Genomic DNA, 18,554 nt, shown 5'->3' with positions numbered 1-18,554 from the left:
CACTGCGGCCCATGAAGATGAGCCGCAGCTGGAAAACCAGCTGGGGACACACCACCTTCAAAGACCCAGTGGTTCTGTGGGTAGGCAGCCTCACAAGAGGGCATCTCCTAGTTTGGTTCCTGAGCTGGGAAGACAGGCTGAGCCTTTTACCCTGGGGCTGCCAGCCAAGTGCAAAGTGAGCTTCCATTAATGCATTCCACTGTGGCGCATTAGGGCTAAGACGGCCAACTCAGTTTCTTCGAAAACAAACTGCCAACGGCACTGCATTTGAGGCTCAGTGAAGAGCAGAGCTCATTCCTCTAAAAGAGAACGTTTCAAAACCTCAGACATGTTACACAACTCCCAAATAGGTCTGATTTCCAAAGGCTTCAGATTCTAGTTGGCAGCCTCGAGATTTTTTGGCTTAGCAGATAAATCTTATATTTGTGTATTTCCTTTCTTTCAAGAAGTTTAAAAGCTATCAACAAACCTTGCTTTGCTTCTAGCTCCTCCTGGGTAAGTTGAGGCTTCTTCTCCTCAACAACTACACAGGGTGGGGCAACTGCTGGGTTAGTGTTTGCAGCACTACTAGAACTTTCTTGGCCTTCTTTGCTTTCTTCATCATCATCACTGTCATCATCTAGCTTAACACGATTTTTTTCCAGGGGAAGCAGATCATTTTCTTTGGCCTTGATTGCAAAGCTTATTGGAGCAAAGGAAGCTATTGAGGAAAGGTGAGAATTATGATACATGTTACAGAGTGGAAATCTTTGCAGGCCCTGCTACCCACCTGAGCATCGGCTGCTGGGAAGGGGATGACTAGCATGGAGCCACATCATATGCAGGGTCTACGGTGGGGGACGCCGTGCTGTCAGAGCAGACCTGTGCAGATGTGCACTGCATGGCGTGGGGCTGGGGTGAGCCCCTGAACCATGCTGTGAGAACCGCACTGACTGGGGACTGCATGGCAAGGGCACGCTCGCTGATGCCAGGGCAGTCACCTGCAATTTTAAATGGCCAATTCTTGTCATTTTTCTTTTCTTTTCTTTTTGAGATGGAGTCTCGCTCTGTCGCCCAGGCTGGAGTGCAGTGGCACGATCTCGGCTCACTGCAACCTCTGCCTCCTAGGTTCAAGCGATTCTCCTGCCTCAGCCTCCTGAGTAGCTGGGAGTACAGGCGCCCGCCGCCATGCCTGGCTAAATTTTTCTATTTTTAGTAGAGATGGGGTTTCACCGTGTTAGCCAGGATGGTCTTGATCTCCTGACCTCGTGATCCGCCTGCCTCGGCCTCCCAAAGTGCTGGGATTATAGACGTGAGCCACTGTGCCCGGCCTCATTTTTCTTTAAAAAAAAAAAAAAAAAAAAAAATTCATGGCTCAGCATATATCTGAATTTGCTTCAGGAGGCATATGATGTGACTCCACTATAAACAGGTCTCTTTAAAAAATTCCCCATGATAAAAAATAGCCTTTTCTTACAAAGCAAAAATTACAGAATCCATGCCTTTATTCAGCAAACATTTTTACCTACTTTGTGACAGGCATTATGTTAGACCATTTTCCACACCTGTAAGAAAATGTCAAACCCAGCGTGACAAAAATTTAGAAGCAATCCCTCCTCTTAGAATATCCAGAAGGCTTGAATTTAAGGGAAATATGGAGGCCCTGAAGAAAAAATCATCTTTCCCGCCCCACCACTCAATGAACACAGAGTCCCTTTCTCTTTCAGATGCTGTGATAAATGGCTCTTGACAAGAACTAACTGGTTGCAATAAGATACAGTATTTTAAAAAACCGTCAGTTGTTATTTATGAAGAATATTCAAGTCACCCACAATGAAGGGGATGCTAAGTGCACCGCAAACCAGGTGACTGAGAGGGAAGTGGGTTCTGGGTAAACAAGGCCGCTTCTGGAAGGGCTGCAACTTATGTTTGTGATGCCACCTCTGCAGCACAGGGTGGGCTACCTGGCTGGCCCCTGGCGGAGGTCCTCCCGCTTTAGCATTTTATGGCTCCAAACCCGCGTGTGATGTGAAGTAGACAGTTAAGCATGTGATAGCCCAGACCCTCTGAAATATAACCACTTTTCATCAACGACTGCCTCACGGGACAGGGCACACACAAAGATCCTGATACCGGGACAGCAGTATTTTATAACATCAAAATAAAAAGCAGCAGGGCCGGCAGCTGAAGCCAGATGATGAGCACGTGTGTGGGGCGTGAGTGGTCATTATGTGATATTCTGTTTTCGTACATGTTTGAGATTTTCCATAAGAAAAAAAAATTGGCCAGGTGCAGTGGCTCACACCTGTAATCCCAGCACTTTGGGAGGCCAAGGCAGGTGGATCACAAGATCAGGAGTTCAAGACCAGCAGGGCCAACATGGTGAAACCCTGTCTCTACTAAAAATACACAAATTAGCTGGGTGTGGTGGCAGGCGCCTGTAATCGCAGCTACTTGGGAGGCTGAGACAGGAGAATCACTTGAACCTGGGAGGCAGAGGTTACAGTGGGCTGAGATCACGCCACTGCACTACTCCAGCCTGGGTGACAGAGTGAGATTCTATCTCAAAAAAACAAAAAACAAAAAACAAAACAAAACAAACAAGGGGCTAGACTAAAATATATCACAAAATGATTTAATAACAATTATTTCCAAACCATCTCCCCAAATGAGAAAAATATGCAATCAACAAATAAGAGTATTAAGATGAAAGCTTCCGGAACACCTTCTAGCAATGCTTATTTCATTTTACATTTTATTTTATTTTTTTGAGACAGGGTTTCACTGTGTTGCCCAGGCTGCAGTGCAGCGGTACATCATAGCTTATTGCAGCCTTGACTTCCTGGCCTCAAGCAAACCTCCTGCCTGAGCCTCCTGAAGTGCTGGGATGACAAGCATGAGCCACCGTGCCCAGCCTCAAGTAGACTTTTTTTTTGTTTTTTTTTTTGAGACGGAGTCTCGCTCTGTCGCCCAGGCTGAAGTGCAAAGGCGCGATCTCAGCTCACTGCAACTTCTGCCTCCCAGGTTCAAGCGATTCTCCTGCCCCAGCCTCTTGAGTAGCTGGGATTACAGGTGCTCGCCACCATGCCCAGCTAATTTTTTGTATTTTTAGTAGAGATGGGTTTCACCATGTTGGCCAGGCTGGTCTCGAACTCCTGACCTCAGGTGATCCACCTTGTCCGGCCTGTCAAGTAGACATTTTAAAGCTAGTATCTATGCACACCAAACACAAAGCCAAAACCACAGCTACTCACTCTAAGAGTGGCCTATGGCACACAGCCCACAGGCCTCCCTTACTCAGCCTTTACAGCTCCACAGGATGGACACTGAGAGGCTTCCCATTTTACAGATGGGAAAACCGAGGCTGAAAAGATTAAGTAAGTTTCTCCAGGTACCTCAGGTCAGTGCAGGGAATCAGGAATTACTTCTTTATGTGGAATTTTTCAATCACAAAATTGTTGCTTCTGCCTAGAATCTTCCTTGCAGATCACGTCACAGCACATGGAAAGCATGTCCTACAGCTTCAGTGAGTAGGTCTCACGCTGCATTCAGAATAAACCCAGTTCCTTCCCAAGGCTGCCACGTCCCTGAGTGATCGGGGCCACCACTCCATGTTTGCACTGCCCCTCACCTCTGCCTGAGAGCTGCCTGCTCTTCTCCTGTCCCTTTCACATTCTTCAAGGATCGGCCCCCACGATGCCTCCTCAGACAGGCCCTGCCCAACCTCTTTCCTGCACACCACTCACTATGATTTGCATTCAGGCAGGCACTGATGGTCCACTATCTCCTAGGCGGTGGAGGACGGGACCATGCGGGGACAGATGCACGGCTGACATGGCATCGGGCACCCCTGAGTGAGCCCGCCATCTTCCATAGCAAATAGGTTTCTGTTTTTTAGCTAACAACTCTTATTGCTAACTTCTAACTTCAAAAGTAATATACATTTTCTGTGGGAGATTTTGAAAACATATGAGCAAATAGATCAACTGCAATTCCAATATGGAAAAAAATCATCTGAACATAATCAGTGGATTCCCAGGCAGAAGTGTACAATGGCACACGTGTGTAAAATGGGGGCACAGCTCCTTGTTTCATAACCTGCTATTTTCACTTTGAGACGGAGTTTCGCTCTTTCGCCCAGGCTGGAGTGCAGTGGCGCGATCTAGGCTCACTGCAACCTCCACCTTCCAGTTTCAAGCGATTCTCCTGCCTCAGCCTCCCGATTAGCTGGGATTACAGGTGCCCGCCATCACACCTGGCTGATTTTTGTATTTTTAGTAGAGACGGGGTTTCACCATGTTGACCAGGCTGGTCTCGAAATCCTGACTTTGTGATCTGCCCCCCTCGGCCTCCCAAAGTGCTGGGATTACAAGCGTGAGCCACCGTGTCTGGCCCCAGCAACTCCTTTCTTTACTGTGTAGACAGGTTTCTGTGTCAACACAGACCACTTAAACAGACAGCAATAAGTAGTATGGACATGTCAATTCACAATTTCCCGTAACTGTTTCCAAGTTTTTTTTTTTTTATTTTAAAAAACAAACATGCCCTACAATGAACATCCATGTATAGACATCTTGGTAAAACACGTTTCTAGGAGTAGAAGGTCATTTTCATTTAAAACTCAGTCCATATTACTGGGTTCTATCAACTTACACTCAAAAACAGTATTCCTACTGCCCACAGCCTCTCTCTCATTGTTACTTTTTTTAAACTTTATCAATTTGAGAGGCAAAAAATAAAAACTTGTTAATGAGGCTACATTGAAAAAATATATTACTAGCCATCGATTTTTCTTCTTTTTGGAACCATGTTTTCATGTCCTTTGTCTATTTCTCTAGGTCAGTGGCTGTCTTTTCATATTGATTTATAAAAGCTCTTTCTATAGTGAGGATGTTAACCTTTATTTTTATGTATTAGCAGTTACTGCCATTTCTGCATTTGTCTTTTAACTTTATTCAGGCCATGCCCCCATTAGACCTACCAATCTTTCCCTATGATTTACAGCTTCAGTTCTTAAGACACTTCTTTCCAGCTCCAAGATTATTTTAAAAGGAAAATTACCTTTATATTTATCTACTTTTCTAGTTTTATGTTTTACATTTAAATACTGGATTTATATGGAATTATGGTTGTCAAATATGTGATATCTTATTATTTTTCAAAATGGAGAGCCTGTTTTTCCAACATCAATTACTGTTATACTAAAGAAGTTTCATCATCAACATCCGAGAGAATGTTGCTGCTTTCTCGGCATCTGAGAAAGCCACTCCTCTGTTAATATGTAAACTATACTAGAAGGTCTTCTCATTTTGTGACATGCTGGGATTCCTGGAACAATCCTACTTGCTCATCATCTATTACTATTTTCATACACAGCTGAATTCAGTTTAATATTTTAACATCTATACTTGTAAGTGATCGTGGTCTACAGATTGCCAAGCTTTGAGAGCTTCATACTTTTCCATCTTTCTTAATGCTCTGGAGTGGCTTTAATGATGTAGGTATTCTATTTCTTGAGGGTGAATTAACTTGACCTTTAATTTGTCTTGGCTGACTGCCTGGGTTGAGAGGTATTTCACTAACCAATTATTTTCAAAATTCTTTCAGGTCTATAGGTCTATGTCGGTTCCTGATTTCTTTATGAAATAATTTCAGCACTTATGTTTTCTTAGAAAACGATATTTTTCACCGATTTTCAAATTCATTCAAATTTAAAATAATATATGTTCTCATATACTTTATTTTCTAGTGTTAACTTCTAGTTGTAGCTTGTGTACTTAAAAAGATACCTATAATTTTCTTCCTCTGTCACGCAGGCTGGAACACAGTGGCGTGGTCTTGGCTCACTGCAACCTCCGTCTCCTGGGCTCAAAAGATCCTCCCCTCTTAGCCTCCCAAGTAGCTGGCAGCACAGATGGGTGCCACCATGCCTGGCTAATTTAATTTAATTTTTTGTAGAGACATGGTCTCACGATGTTGTCCAGGCTGGTTTCTATCTCCCAGGCTTAAGTGATCCTCCCACTTCACAGCCTCTGTGAGGAGCTGGTGCTACAGGCATGTGCCACCATGCCCGGCTACATTTTTGTATTTTTAGCAGAGACGGGGTTTTGTCGTGTTGCCCAGGCTGGTCTCGAATTCCTGGACTCAAGTGATCTGCCTGCCCTGGCCTCCCAATGTGCTGGCATTATGGGCGTGAGCCACCACACTCCACAGCAACTTCTAAGCAATCTTTTCCATGTCTGATTATCAGTAGCACTAGTTTTATAATATTTTCTATTTTGTAGAATACAAATTACAGACTTAAAAGATTTTTCTCCTGTTACGCAGGAGTCTGTTTCAGAGATGCCCATATGCCTGGAGGCTCAGCTGTGTCTCCCGAACTTTGGAATCTCTGTGGGCGCAATGACATTTCTGTCTCCGCATCTTTTCAAAGAGAGGCTGGCCTGTGCTTTTGAGAACTGAGAGTTAGCATGGGTTTTGTCAGATATTGAGTAGATCTCTGTTCAAGTGTCTCAGGCTTGGGTGGATGTAGACGGGAAACTTCTCGGTGTGTTGTTTCATCTGCCAGGTTCTAGGACAATCAGGGAGGTGTGGAGAAGGTCACGCTGGTTGGCAGCAGCCTTGTGGGCAGGGCTGCTCCTCTGCGGGCCCCACAGCTGGCAGGGGTCAGGTGCCTTCCCTGGGCTCACAACCCCTCTGCACACCCCATAGCTGGCTGGGTCAGGCGCCTTCCCTGGGCTCAAAAACCCTGGGGCAGCAGGCAGGCTCGGGCTGTGGTTGTGTTCTGGGGTGTGAGAAGGGATGAGGTACTGCTGCCTCTGGGACGCTCCCAGCTTGTTCCAGCCTCCTGCCTGCCCCTCTGTGGCTGACAGTCGACTCCCCTGGAGTCACTGCCCTGAGTCTCAAGGGTACTTCTCTGCAAGCTCCAGGTATGCTGCCTTACCCTGACCTATAGACAGCACCTCTCCCCGGGTTTCTACAGCAGTAACCATTTTCCTCCTCTACTTATTACATTCCCTTGATTATCCCAGTGAGAGTATGCGGGTGGCCGGGAAGGGTGAGAGATGGATCACTTGTGCTCAGGTAACCTACTCGAATGAGAGGCCCAAAGACACACGTAGTGAATTGCCTAGTTAGCCGTTCATCCACATGGATTTGGTTTCGCTGAATGATCACCATTCTCATACAGCAAGGCACCTTTATGCAAAGGACGGTCCTCTTATCACCCCAGCCCACTTCCTCAATCTCTTGTCTCCACTCTGCCTTTCCTTCTGACCCAAGAGCTGTCACCTCGCCCCACTGCCACACCTGTCACACTCCATTCCAGGCCACCAATGCCACCAGAAATCTCTGAAGTCGCTCCAGTGGCTTAACCACATCACAAAGTCACCAGACTGGATAAAGTTATTCCGCTGACCTAAAAGCTGTCAGATGTGCTGGCCCCTCCCCAACGTGGCGCGCCGGGGCAAGCTGGCCAAGGCTCCTTCACCAGCCAACCCCCAAGTCACTGCTGACCACCTACCGCATCTCAGCACGGGGCCGGGCAGCTCGCACCACGGGGCTCCTGCCTAGGGCTGCACCCCTGCCTCAGAGCTTCCCGTTCCTCTCGCAACACCAGCTGAACGCCTCTACTCCACAGAACCTCCCTCCCGCGGGGGGAGCCCACTGCTGCTCCACGAGGATCCTGGCTAAGGGCCTGCTCTGGCCTTTGCTTCTGTCTGCTTTTTAATTACACTGACTTTGTATTTTTATGTGCCTGTCTGTCCTGCGACATCAAAGTCTCGCTCCAAGAACATAACAAAGTAACTGAAATCGAGTGAGTGAAGTATTGCCTGGTAGAGATTCTCAAGGAATCTGCTTTGACAAATTAATAAATGAATTTCATTGGTACAACAGTTTGCATATAAATAGTTTCAGAAGTCCCAGGGAGTATGAAGGATTATTTGAAACTTTCTGTACAAATGTCCAGTACACTGAACAGACTGTTAAAACAGACACATACCTAAGGGCTGCTCACACTCACGTTACCTCCAATGCCACGCGAGGCAAGCACGACACAGCATGGAAGGCGGAGGTTTCACCACAGCAACCTCCAGGGGACCGCCAACCCCACCCCAGCCTGCAGGTGAGGGCGCTGAGTCTGAGGTCACCGAGGATCCTACGCTTGCCGACTTACGGTGGAATGTGCAAGGCCAACATGCAAGTGGCAGCATACCTTTCACCAGCTTCCCGTCCGGGACGGTCTTACTGGACGATGCCTCCTTCTTCCCGCCTGAGCCTGCCCGTGCTCCCACCTCGGCTGCGTCTTCAGGCGCGCCATCCTCCCCAGCATCACTTGGCTTCTCGGGAGCAGAGTCTGTGGGAGCCTCTTCTGGTGCAGACACAGCCTAGAGATTAAATGTCACTATAAACTGTCAGCAGGAAATTATACAGAAATTTAAAAAAAAGAGAGATGTATACAGTATATATGTTTCACTGGACAACGGCAATTGTACATTACTGCCCAAGCAGCACTGGGAACAGACTTCCAAATCCAGATCTGCTATTTTTTCTTACAATGGAATGTATCAAAGAGGAATGGAAGATTTTCTCCTGTCTGAAAAAACACTATACTCTTTGAAGCCCTAATACTGCCTTGGGAACCAATTTTCAGTATCTTTTCTTTGGACACTGATTACTCAGAATTCTTTAAAAATACCAAATTATCCCCATCACTTACAGAGGAGTCAGTTTCTTTCAGTGTGGGCCACTGGAGATAAGGGTTTGAAGAAATCTCCTGAGAAGCAAAGCCCATGTCATCTCTTCACCAAAACTGGCTTTACAAAAATGTCACGGTGTCTATATAACTGAGAAGAGCAGAGCAAAGGCAGAAGAGGGGGCTGTAGGACAAAAAGCACTTCCAAGTGCGCCAGCACCACGCTGGGGATCTGGTGAGGGGGAAGGGCGTGCAGGCGCAGGCAGAGGCCGTGCTGCAGGACACCCCCAGCACCAGCTGGCCAGGCATGAGGCGCCCACTTATATTTTATATATTTCATACATGTTAACACAACAGAAGCAAGGTACCCGGCTGTCATGAAAGGTAGCTAGAAACTGTAGACAGCCAAAACATCGAACAGTTGAAGGAACAGGATTTTTTTTGTTTGCTTAGGACGTGCTGGACAAACAATCATCAACGCTGTGAACGTGGGCAGATGCTTTCAACAGATCAAGTTCCAGAGCTAAGGGGGACGTGAAAGATGGAGTATGCCAGACACACATTAAAAAAAGGTGAAGAATCACCCAGCCCTTTCACCTGTAGGAGAGTAAACAGAAAGCGACTTCTGATCTGGAAGGCAGAGCCACCTCTAAGAGCTTCACAGCCTCCCTGCATTCAGACACGTACCTGCGTGCTATCGCCCCCTTCTTTCTGGAGGAAGAACTGCTTCTTAAACTCATAATAGGCATTATACTGGTGCCACGGCTGCAGGAACTCAAATCTGAGCAGAAAAAGAAAGAAAATGGGTCATTTACCAAGACAAGCTCACTGAAGTAACAACAGGCCCTGCTCTCCTAGCTCTTTACTGATCTCAACAATCCCACAAGGTGGTTACTGTTATACCTACTCATCTTATCAATGAGGGAGACTGCACACGGGGGTCGAAATCGCTTGCCCGGGGTTACACAGGTCATGCTGCAAATGTGACAACATATCTTTATGTTTTACTAGTACTGAGGTGTGGGACATTACTTGGTTTTTAAAAAGAAGGGTTTGTGTCTAGATTTTTAAGGCAGATTCTTGAAAACCATGAATTATAGGCTTTTATTTTAGGTAGCTTCAAAATTCCTACTTAAAAAATGAAACAAAAAACAGGTAACATAATTTAAAAACACCACCCAAGTCTAAGCAATTTAACAAGCCAATTAAAAAATGTATTTATCTAAAGATATTGGTTGGGCGTGGTGGCTCACATCTGTAATCCTAGCACTGTGGGAGGCCGAGGCAAGTGGATCACTTGAGGTCAGGAGTTTGAGACCAGCCTGGCCAACACAGTGAAACCCTGTCTCTACCAAAATACAAAAATTAACCAGGCGTGGTGGTGCGCGCCTGTAGTCCCAGCTACTCAGGAGGCTGAGACAGGAGAATTGCTTGAGCCCAGGAGGTAGAGGTTACAGTCACTCAAGATCGCGCCACTGCACTCCAGCCTGGGTGACAGAGCGAGACTCCAGCTCAAAAAAAAAAAAAAAAACATTTCAAGAAAAGGCTTAAAAATATATAAAAAAATTAATTCTGTACCTACATTTTTAAAAAAAGGCTAAACGAAACCCCCAAATGCCATATACCTAACATATAAAATTCTTCTTCTGACCTTTGATCATTCTTGGCACGAACACTGGTCTCGAACTTCAGGCCGTTCCTGGCGACATACTCGGCCAGCTTGTCAATCACGGGCTGGACGTCAGGGGGCGGGGGGATGATGGCGGCCACGGGGGCAAGTGCACTGCGGGAGAAGAGTCTGTGAGACCCCTGGGCTTCAGGGGCTCGCCAAGCTCAGTCCTGGCTGCTCGGGGGTCCTCACCGCCTCAGATGCCCGGAGAGACATGTGAGTTATAAACAGTGTGTTAGGGGAGGCTCTTGTTGAAGGTGATGCACATGACAGAAACTAAAGTCAACTAGACAGGATTGTTGTCAAGAGTGAAAAATGGGGATTTTAGTGATAAAAGGTGCATTTTTCCTACTAATTAACATTTCCCCCCAATCACAAGCTAATTCTTAGAAATAACCAAGAACAAGCAGTTTGTTGTTGTTGTTGTTATATTGAAAACAAGTCGGCAAGCATGGTTCAACCTCCTTCATTTCCTGTCTGACTTGCTCAGCATGACCAGAAAGAGTCGTTTTCACAGAAACTCCCGTGTTTCATTCCATTTCCCAGGAGTCTCCTTTCAAGGCGGAGCATTCCAGGCCCGCTGGTAAAACGCCTGTCTCCTACTCGTCCCCCGAACACTGGGGGCCCTCGCTGCTGGAGAAGCTAGGGCTCTGCCGATGGCTTCACAGGTTAACTAAAGTAGCTGCCAGGGTCCCCTGGTGGCCAACAGCTTGGGAGAGACTGATGAAGCACCCCAACATCACCTGCGTCAACTTTATGAACCTGCATGTTTTGCAAACAACAGCAGCTTCACTGCATACTGATTTTGCCTAGCACAGCTCAACTGAGACTCTGACACAAAGCGCAAGAACAGATGCTGGAGATCTGGGGCCAGCGTGCGACGTGGAATGAATTCAACTTTATAAGTGGTTTAACTTCAATGCTAAAAAGTTTGTGCTACAACCATTTCTGTTTTCCTGTCAACTTTGTAACTTGGGGATTTGGAATAATAACTACTCAGACAACGGGCACCCCGTATGTGATCTAGATTACAAGCCCCCCATGGAGACACAGACGGCCCCAGTGACTGCAGTGCTGAGTGACTCACACAGCGGGCAGCGGTGGACGCTGCACCTACCTTGTGGTGGTGGTTGTGGAGGTGGCCCCGCTGCTAGTCTCTGCTGTGGTTGGGGGCGGTGGTGGTGTGGTCCCAGGAGGTGGTGGGGCGGTGGTCGTCACTCCAGGGGAGTTAGACACGGTCACGCCAGCAGGAAGGGTGCTGTAGTAAGTAGTCACGTCGATTCCGGGAGGAGGCGGCGCCAGGCAGTAAGTGCCGTCCGGTAGCATGTAGTAGCTGTAATACATGGCTGCCACGGTCGCTGTGGAGACACATAGCCCCAGAGTGAGCATGGCCGGCCACAGGCTGGTCCATGAGTCCACAATGCAGCCACAAGAGCCCTTCCCCCGGCAAGATGCAGCCTTGCCTCTGTTCACTTCCAACCATGCCGTTTTCTAGATTTTTCTGATACAAAAAGTTGTCTGCACAATATGCAATTTAAAAGAACCAGGCAAAGCCACAACACGCATCCAAAGACAGATGGAAAGCGAATGGCATGAGGACATTAAAAGGCACCAGACATGAATATTCTCTAGACAAATTAATGTCCTCCTTAACTTCAAAATGTGCAGGTTGGGAACAGTCTCCTCTCTAGTGGCAACCAGTCATCCCTTTGCTCACACGGCCCACCAAGGCCACCTATGCTCCTAAATGCACATGTGAGGAAATGCCTTTGGCTAGCTCCCCGCGCTGACACCAGCTTTCATTCTCCAGGCACGCTGCTCCCTCCATTCACACGTTAATCCGGAAACCATCCCCTCAGTAAGGCAGCTGCTCCTGGCAACCCTGGCGTCAACCCCCGGCCCCAGCAACACACGCTGTGCAGGAATTTATTCAGTAAATAAAAGTTCCCAGGGGCACTGAGGCTGTGTCTGGACCTTTCCATCACAGACAGTGATGTATGCCGTCTTGCCACCTATTCTGTGCACACATGCAGGTATCTGTAGGGTAGTGGCACGCTGTCTTAACAATTAAAAATCCTGTACATTTATCCTTTTTGGGGTTAAATGTTCAGAACCACGAATCACAGAAGATTCAATGATTAATTACGAAATTTAATTTCCAGTCCTGTTGTAGATAAGCAAGTAGTTCTGACTACACAGAGATTTAATTTCCTCTTTATTAGGAGATGGCAAAAATATTTTTCGAATTAAGAACTTTTATCTTCACTTTCAATCAATTCACCTTAAAACAATAACACTGAAAAACAGTAAAAGCTTAACTATGGTTTCCAGTAATGTATGCTATGCAGAGAAAAATTTCAGAAGTACAACTTAGACTATCTTGACCTTTCCATCTTAGATTGGCGAGGCAGCATAATTCCTATGTGCTGTAGGCATATTCCCCAGCTGCTAATGACTTATTTAAATTAATTATACATGATGAACTCCTAAACCGTTGTTCTCTAGCTCCATGTTACACACCAACCACCATGACAAAGAAACAGTAATACTCCAAATTTTCAAAATAAGATAAGTGGGTTCAATATACTCCACATTATCGTCAACACAGATATATCTGAGCAACATTTCTGAGAAAAGGCCGGGAGCAGGGGATGAGACCCTTGGATGTCAATGGGAGGCTGACAGCAGGGCAGGCACCGTCTCTGAGGCTCCTGCAGCGGCAGGTCCTGTCTTCACTGTCTCTGCAGCCTCTGCATTGAGCAGAGTATGTGCTGGACCAACGAACTGACCTGATGGTCCAACATAGGCTTCCTATCAAAATCAGGAATCCGAATATAAGCATGTGCTTCTGTAAGAGACAACGGCATCCCTGGAAGGGGGGAGCTGCTGCTTCCACCCACTCCCTGCTGGAGCCATCAGGCTACTATGTATGGATGCTTCCTCTTAGCCAGGGCGAAGCCAGCACTCCAGGGGAGAGAGCGCAGCCCCGTGTGCGCTTAGCTCTGGGGAGGGCCAGGCGGAACTGACCCCACTACTGACTGGCTACTGTCAGGTCTCCAGCTTCCCACCTCAGCAGGAAGGATGGAAAACCCATGTCCTGCTCTGGACAGTCAGTCTCACCCCTAAAAAGCGTCCAAACATGTTTTAAACTGGGGCCACAAAGGACGGGATCTGAATTCATAAAAACAAACAAAACAAAACGGTTTACAATTATTTCAACTAGTAGTACATATTATGCAGCTCCAACCTGATACCTGCATTCTTTATGTAACTGTATAAAGTGCAATCACACTGGAACACAACAGAGATGAAGAAACTGTTTTCAAAGCTGAGCGCCATTCCTTTAAAGAACACGCAGACTGTTAGTCTATATGACCTTCCTGAGCCTTCCATCTTGTTAAATAAAAACGAAGTGTTAAAAAAAATAGCAGTGCCGGCAAAATGGCAGACTGCTTAGAGACTCATCCACTACAAATGTCAAAAATGTCAGCTAATTTGAAAAATTTAGGCTGGGTGCCGTGGGTCACACCTATAATCCCAGCACTTTGGTAGGCTGAGGCGGGAGGATGCTTCAGGCCTGGGCAATACCATCAGACCCCATCTCCAAAAAATAAAATAAAATAAACTAGCTGGGCATGGTACACATCTATAGTCCCAGCTACTTGGGAGGCTGTGGCAGGAGGATGGCTTGAGCCCAGGAGTTTGGGGCTGCAGTGAGGTGTGATGGCACCATTGTGCTCCAGCTTGGGTGACGGAGTGAGCCCCTGAGCTGAGCTCACAAAAAGAAAAAAAGGCTGTCTGTAGGTGTAAAAATCAAACAAATGCCCAAATCTGAAAACACCTCCAGGGACATCCTAGCCTAGGTCCACAACTTGCTTCAGAGGCTCCACGCTAAAAACCACCCAGGCTGACAATGCTCTGGGCACACCCTTGACCCAGACCCAGGAGATTCTCACAGAGGAGAGCTGTGAAGCCGACACACGCGCAGCCTCTGTGAGGCGGTCTGCTGTCACCTCTTCCCCACACACACGTGTGATTCTCTCCAAGGTTTTAATCAAATTTGAAAATCATCCTGTCTCTGAAAAGGACTCCAAGAGAAATAAAGTATGTGTTGTCTGATGAAATGAAAACACTTCTCTGTCGGCAGACAGTGAGAATGTGGGACGTGTCCTATGGCACTGCCATGCTCGGAGGCAGCCCGGGAACCAACACCACAGTGGTTCATGAATTCCGCTACACCGTTCCTGGGTTGCTTCTCCCAGATTCTCACTTCGTAGGGTGTCAGGGATGTGAAGATCTAAGGGAAGACGTCAGATCCATCCTTCTCCAGACACTGTGGCCCTGGTGGGAGGCAGGACGGGCACAAGTCATCTGGAGCAGCCCAGGGCCAGCCTCCCGAAGGGCTTCTGCTGCTTGCCCAGCCCACCCCTTGCCCTGGCTTCTGTTCCCCAGGTCTCTGTCCTTTGCACGGCCTCGCAGGGTCTCTGCCTGCCATGAGGCCCCTATTCAGCTTATCTCCAGTGCCACCTCTTTCGGGAAGCCTCTGCCTCCTTGGCAGACTCAGGAGGCCTTTGCTCTGGGCTCGCGTGGGGACCCTGTAAACAACGCCCTATGGCAACTCCTGCGCCACTAGGACTAGTGTGCAGCTATGTTCCCAAGGACTCCACATCTCCAAATAGTGACCACAAAACCTCAGCAGCTCGTACAGCTCCTGGCAGGAGCAGGCCCTCAGTAAGTGTTTAATGAGTGAGTTCATGCCAGCTGGTGGCACGGCCTGGACTGCTTCTAAACTGCCTCAGTGCTAAGATAACCTGCAGGGACCATGAAGCTGCTTGACACGTGCCGCACACAACGGTGGCACCATACAGCTCACAGAACCCTTTAACTGGACTGAAGCCCTTTAAACTGACTACCAACTATAGGACACAGGGATTTTGTATACAGCCCCTTGTATGTCGTATACAGCAATTCTCATGAACACTAAATTTTAAGAATTTCTGGACTAGTACAGGGTGACAACAGAAATAAAATCTACAAGCTGGGTTGTAGTCTACAAACTGAAGTCTGGGCTGGCAAAAGCCACATCAGCTTTACAATAACTGTGCCATTACTAGTCATGAACGGGGGAGGGCACAGTGTGCCAAGGGGCTCCTGCTGTCCTCAGGCTGCCACGACATGCAGGGATTCTCCTGGGCTTATAGTGAGGCTACTTCCCGACAACCCCACCATACACTGACAACACCGTGAAGTGGAAAATGCACAGAATCCACCTATAACCCACCGAACACCATGGCACAGCCTCACCTGCCTTAAATGTGCTCAGGGCACCTACAGTAGCTGATGGCTGGATGACATCATCTAACACGAAGCCTATTTTATAATAAAGTTTTTAGTATCTCAAGCATTTTACTGATGTTCTACTGAATGCAAATTGCATGTGCACCATCATCGAGTTGAACCCTCAGTAAGCTGGGACCATATATATCTTGTTAGGTTTGTTGCAGTTCTTAGGATTTTATATTGAATTTCCCAAAGGAGACTACGTTTTAAACTAAGTTAAATGCTGATGTAATGTTACTCTAATAAACGCTATGAGTACTACGAAAGCCTACTCCAAATAAATCCAAGAAAGAAATTCCAATAGGTACCTACACAGTCCCTAAAGGCAAGTATAGCAAGTATAGTTGTATGACGAGAACCAAGCTGCTTAAAAGCAGGAAGCACATTTGTAAGTCCTCCAATACTGTCTCCTCTGAAACGTGCAGAGCTACTTAACACAGGTCAGAGAAATCTGCCTAATTATCTCCCAAGGCCCTCTATTCAACTGGCTTCTTGCAAAAATCAGAGCCAGTTCCCTCGTATCTCTGCATGATCTTAATCTCGTGTAAATTTAACACACAGAACAGAACTCCTGTGCTGAGAATGAGAAGGTTCTTAGAGAGGAGACTGGTGAGCAACCACCTTTCTGGAAGAGCTAAGTCAGGGAGGATGAACAATGTGTATATTAAGAATGAAAATAGGCTGGCCAGGGTGGCTCATGCCTGTCATCCCAGCACTTTGGGAGGCCAAGGTTGGGGGGATCACTTCAGGCCAGGAGTTCCAGACCAGCCTGGCCAACATGGTGAAACTCCGTCTCTACTAAAAAATACAAAAAAAAATTAGCTACTTGGGAGGCTGTGGCAGGAGAATCACTTGAACCCGGGAGGTGGAGGCTGCAGCGAGCTGAGATCAGAGCCAGACTGTCTCAAAAAAAAAAAAAAAAAAAAAAAAAGAATTAAAATAGTTAAGAGTTCTATGGAGATAAGTATAGATATTCTGAAAACACACACCTATTTTAATACGAAATGTTAAAGAGATGGCCCCTGTGTTTTAGCCAGGCAAATGTAACTAGCTGAGCACATCTGAGAGGCAGCAACAAGCCAGCCTTCCTGTCTCCCGGCTCTCCAGGCATCCAGAGCCAGATGGTGGCCTCGCTGCTCCCACAGCCCCAGGCTCTTCCTCGGCAGCGGCCATGCCTCTTGGTCTCTTTTCCTGGATCTAAATCCTGTTGACAGGAACTATTCTAAGTTCAATGGCTTCGAATTCTATTTATACCTGATGGCTGCAAAATTCACATCTCCAGCCCTGAGCTGAACTTGAACTTGTGCATTAACCACCTACTCAACATTCCCACTGGGATGTCTCGTACACATTTCAAGCCGAATGTGTCCAGAACAGAGCCCCTGATTTCTCCCCATGCCTCTCCTCTGTAGTCCCCCAGTGCAGGAGGTGGCCACACCCCTCATCCATCCAGTTCATCTGGCAGACCCCAAGGCTGACACCTGATGATTCAGCTCTGAGTCCTGCCCTCCAGCTGCAGCACCTCCTGCCCTCCATGTGTACAGCCTCTTGGCTGCTGCCTGCCCCGGGTTTTCCACCCTTGCCTCCACAGTTTCTGCCTGAATCCCTCCCACGGCGACCTCTCTCAACCAGGGTCAAGCTAAGTCCCTTGTCTGGGAAGCCCTCCTGCAAACCAACCTGCCTGCTTCTCCTACCTCATGTCCCATTGCTGTCCCATCCCCCATCCTGCACATGGTAATTGCTGGGCTCACCTGCACTTCCTCTGGTCTCTGGTCACAGTAGGCCTCCCTGTCCCCATGACGCCAGCACTGCTGGCCTCCCCAGAACCCTGGTCCCCTTGTCATGGCCACTTTCTCCATCGCTCTTAGTCACATGTCCACTGTCACTGTCTGGCTCTGCCCTCCAGAACAGAAGCTCCATGGCAGAAGGAGGTTTGTCCACTGTGTTCCTGGCATGGCAGAGCATGATGCAAATCGCTCAACGCCTGTACAAGTTACACAGGAGAGAATGGGAACGAGCATGGCATGAGCTTTTTTTTTTTTTTTTTTTTTTTTGAGACAGAGTCTCGCTCTGTTGCCCAGGCTGGAGTGCAGTGGTGCGATCTCAGCTCACTGCAAGCTCTGCCTCCCGGGTTGATGCCATTCTCCTGCTTCAGCCTCCCGAGTAGCTGGGACTACAGGCACCCGCCACCACACCCAGCTAATTTTTTGTATTTTTAGTAGAGACGGGGTTTCACCATGTTAGCCAGGATGGTCTCGATCTCCTGACCTCATGATCTGCCCGCCTTGGCCTCCCAAAGTGCTGGGATTACAGGCGTGAGCCAGCGCGCCTGGCCGGCATGAGCTTCTCCGTGGCAGCAAAGGCTCCTGCAGATGGCGGCATCCAGCACCTACATTCTTAGGGAAAGTCATACCCACCCCGCAATTCTAAGTGCTTCCAACCTGTCAAATGGGAAGGCAAAATTAAGGCATTTTCAGATATCCCAGAATTTAAAAAACTTTGTGTTCCTATGTACCCTTTCTTGGGAAACTATTGGAGGATGTGCTCCAGCAAAATACAGAAGTAAACATATAAGCAACAAGAACAGGAACGAACACAGGAAAGAAAGAGAAGTCACAGAAAAGCACTGGCTACAGGCTCAGAACACTGATGTTCCAGGCGGGGACGGGGGACAGGGAAACCCAGCTGTCAATTTCACCAAATGCACACTGCAAACAAACGACCCACATGCCAGAGAAGCTTGCTCCGCCCGGGTCTAGCAGCAGCAAATGAGGCATCAAAAGTCAAGACTTGCTTAAAAGATGGCACCATTACATGAGTCTACACTGCAACAACGCTGTAGGTCCTCAGCTAGGAAGGCAGCACAGCTCC

At 47.5% G+C, this 18,554-nt stretch overlaps 1 protein-coding gene across 6 annotated transcripts in view; it reads right to left on the bottom strand.

Moving 5' to 3' along the window:
• The window catches only part of SFSWAP (splicing factor SWAP), an 88,407-nt gene that overhangs the window by 34,462 nt on the left and 35,391 nt on the right, over positions 1-18,554 (bottom strand). For 4 of the 6 annotated variants that reach the window (XM_019039108.3, XM_055357649.2, XM_019039109.3 and 1 more), the window contains exons 8-12: positions 11,461-11,701; positions 10,326-10,457; positions 9,362-9,455; positions 8,195-8,366; positions 470-700 (exon numbers count right to left, since the gene is read on the bottom strand). In XM_019039108.3, coding sequence (XP_018894653.1) covers positions 470-700; positions 8,195-8,366; positions 9,362-9,455; positions 10,326-10,457; positions 11,461-11,701 — 870 coding nt within the window. The remainder of the gene's footprint in view (positions 1-469; positions 701-8,194; positions 8,367-9,361; positions 9,456-10,325; positions 10,458-11,460; positions 11,702-18,554) is intronic. The other 2 variants (XM_055357648.1, XM_055357651.2) reach the window with 1 other exon arrangement.

Source organism: Gorilla gorilla, chromosome 10 (assembly GCF_029281585.2).
Source record: "Gorilla gorilla gorilla isolate KB3781 chromosome 10, NHGRI_mGorGor1-v2.1_pri, whole genome shotgun sequence".
Lineage (NCBI taxonomy): Eukaryota > Metazoa > Chordata > Mammalia > Primates > Hominidae > Gorilla > Gorilla gorilla.
This window is presented reverse-complemented; position numbering and strand designations above follow the sequence as displayed.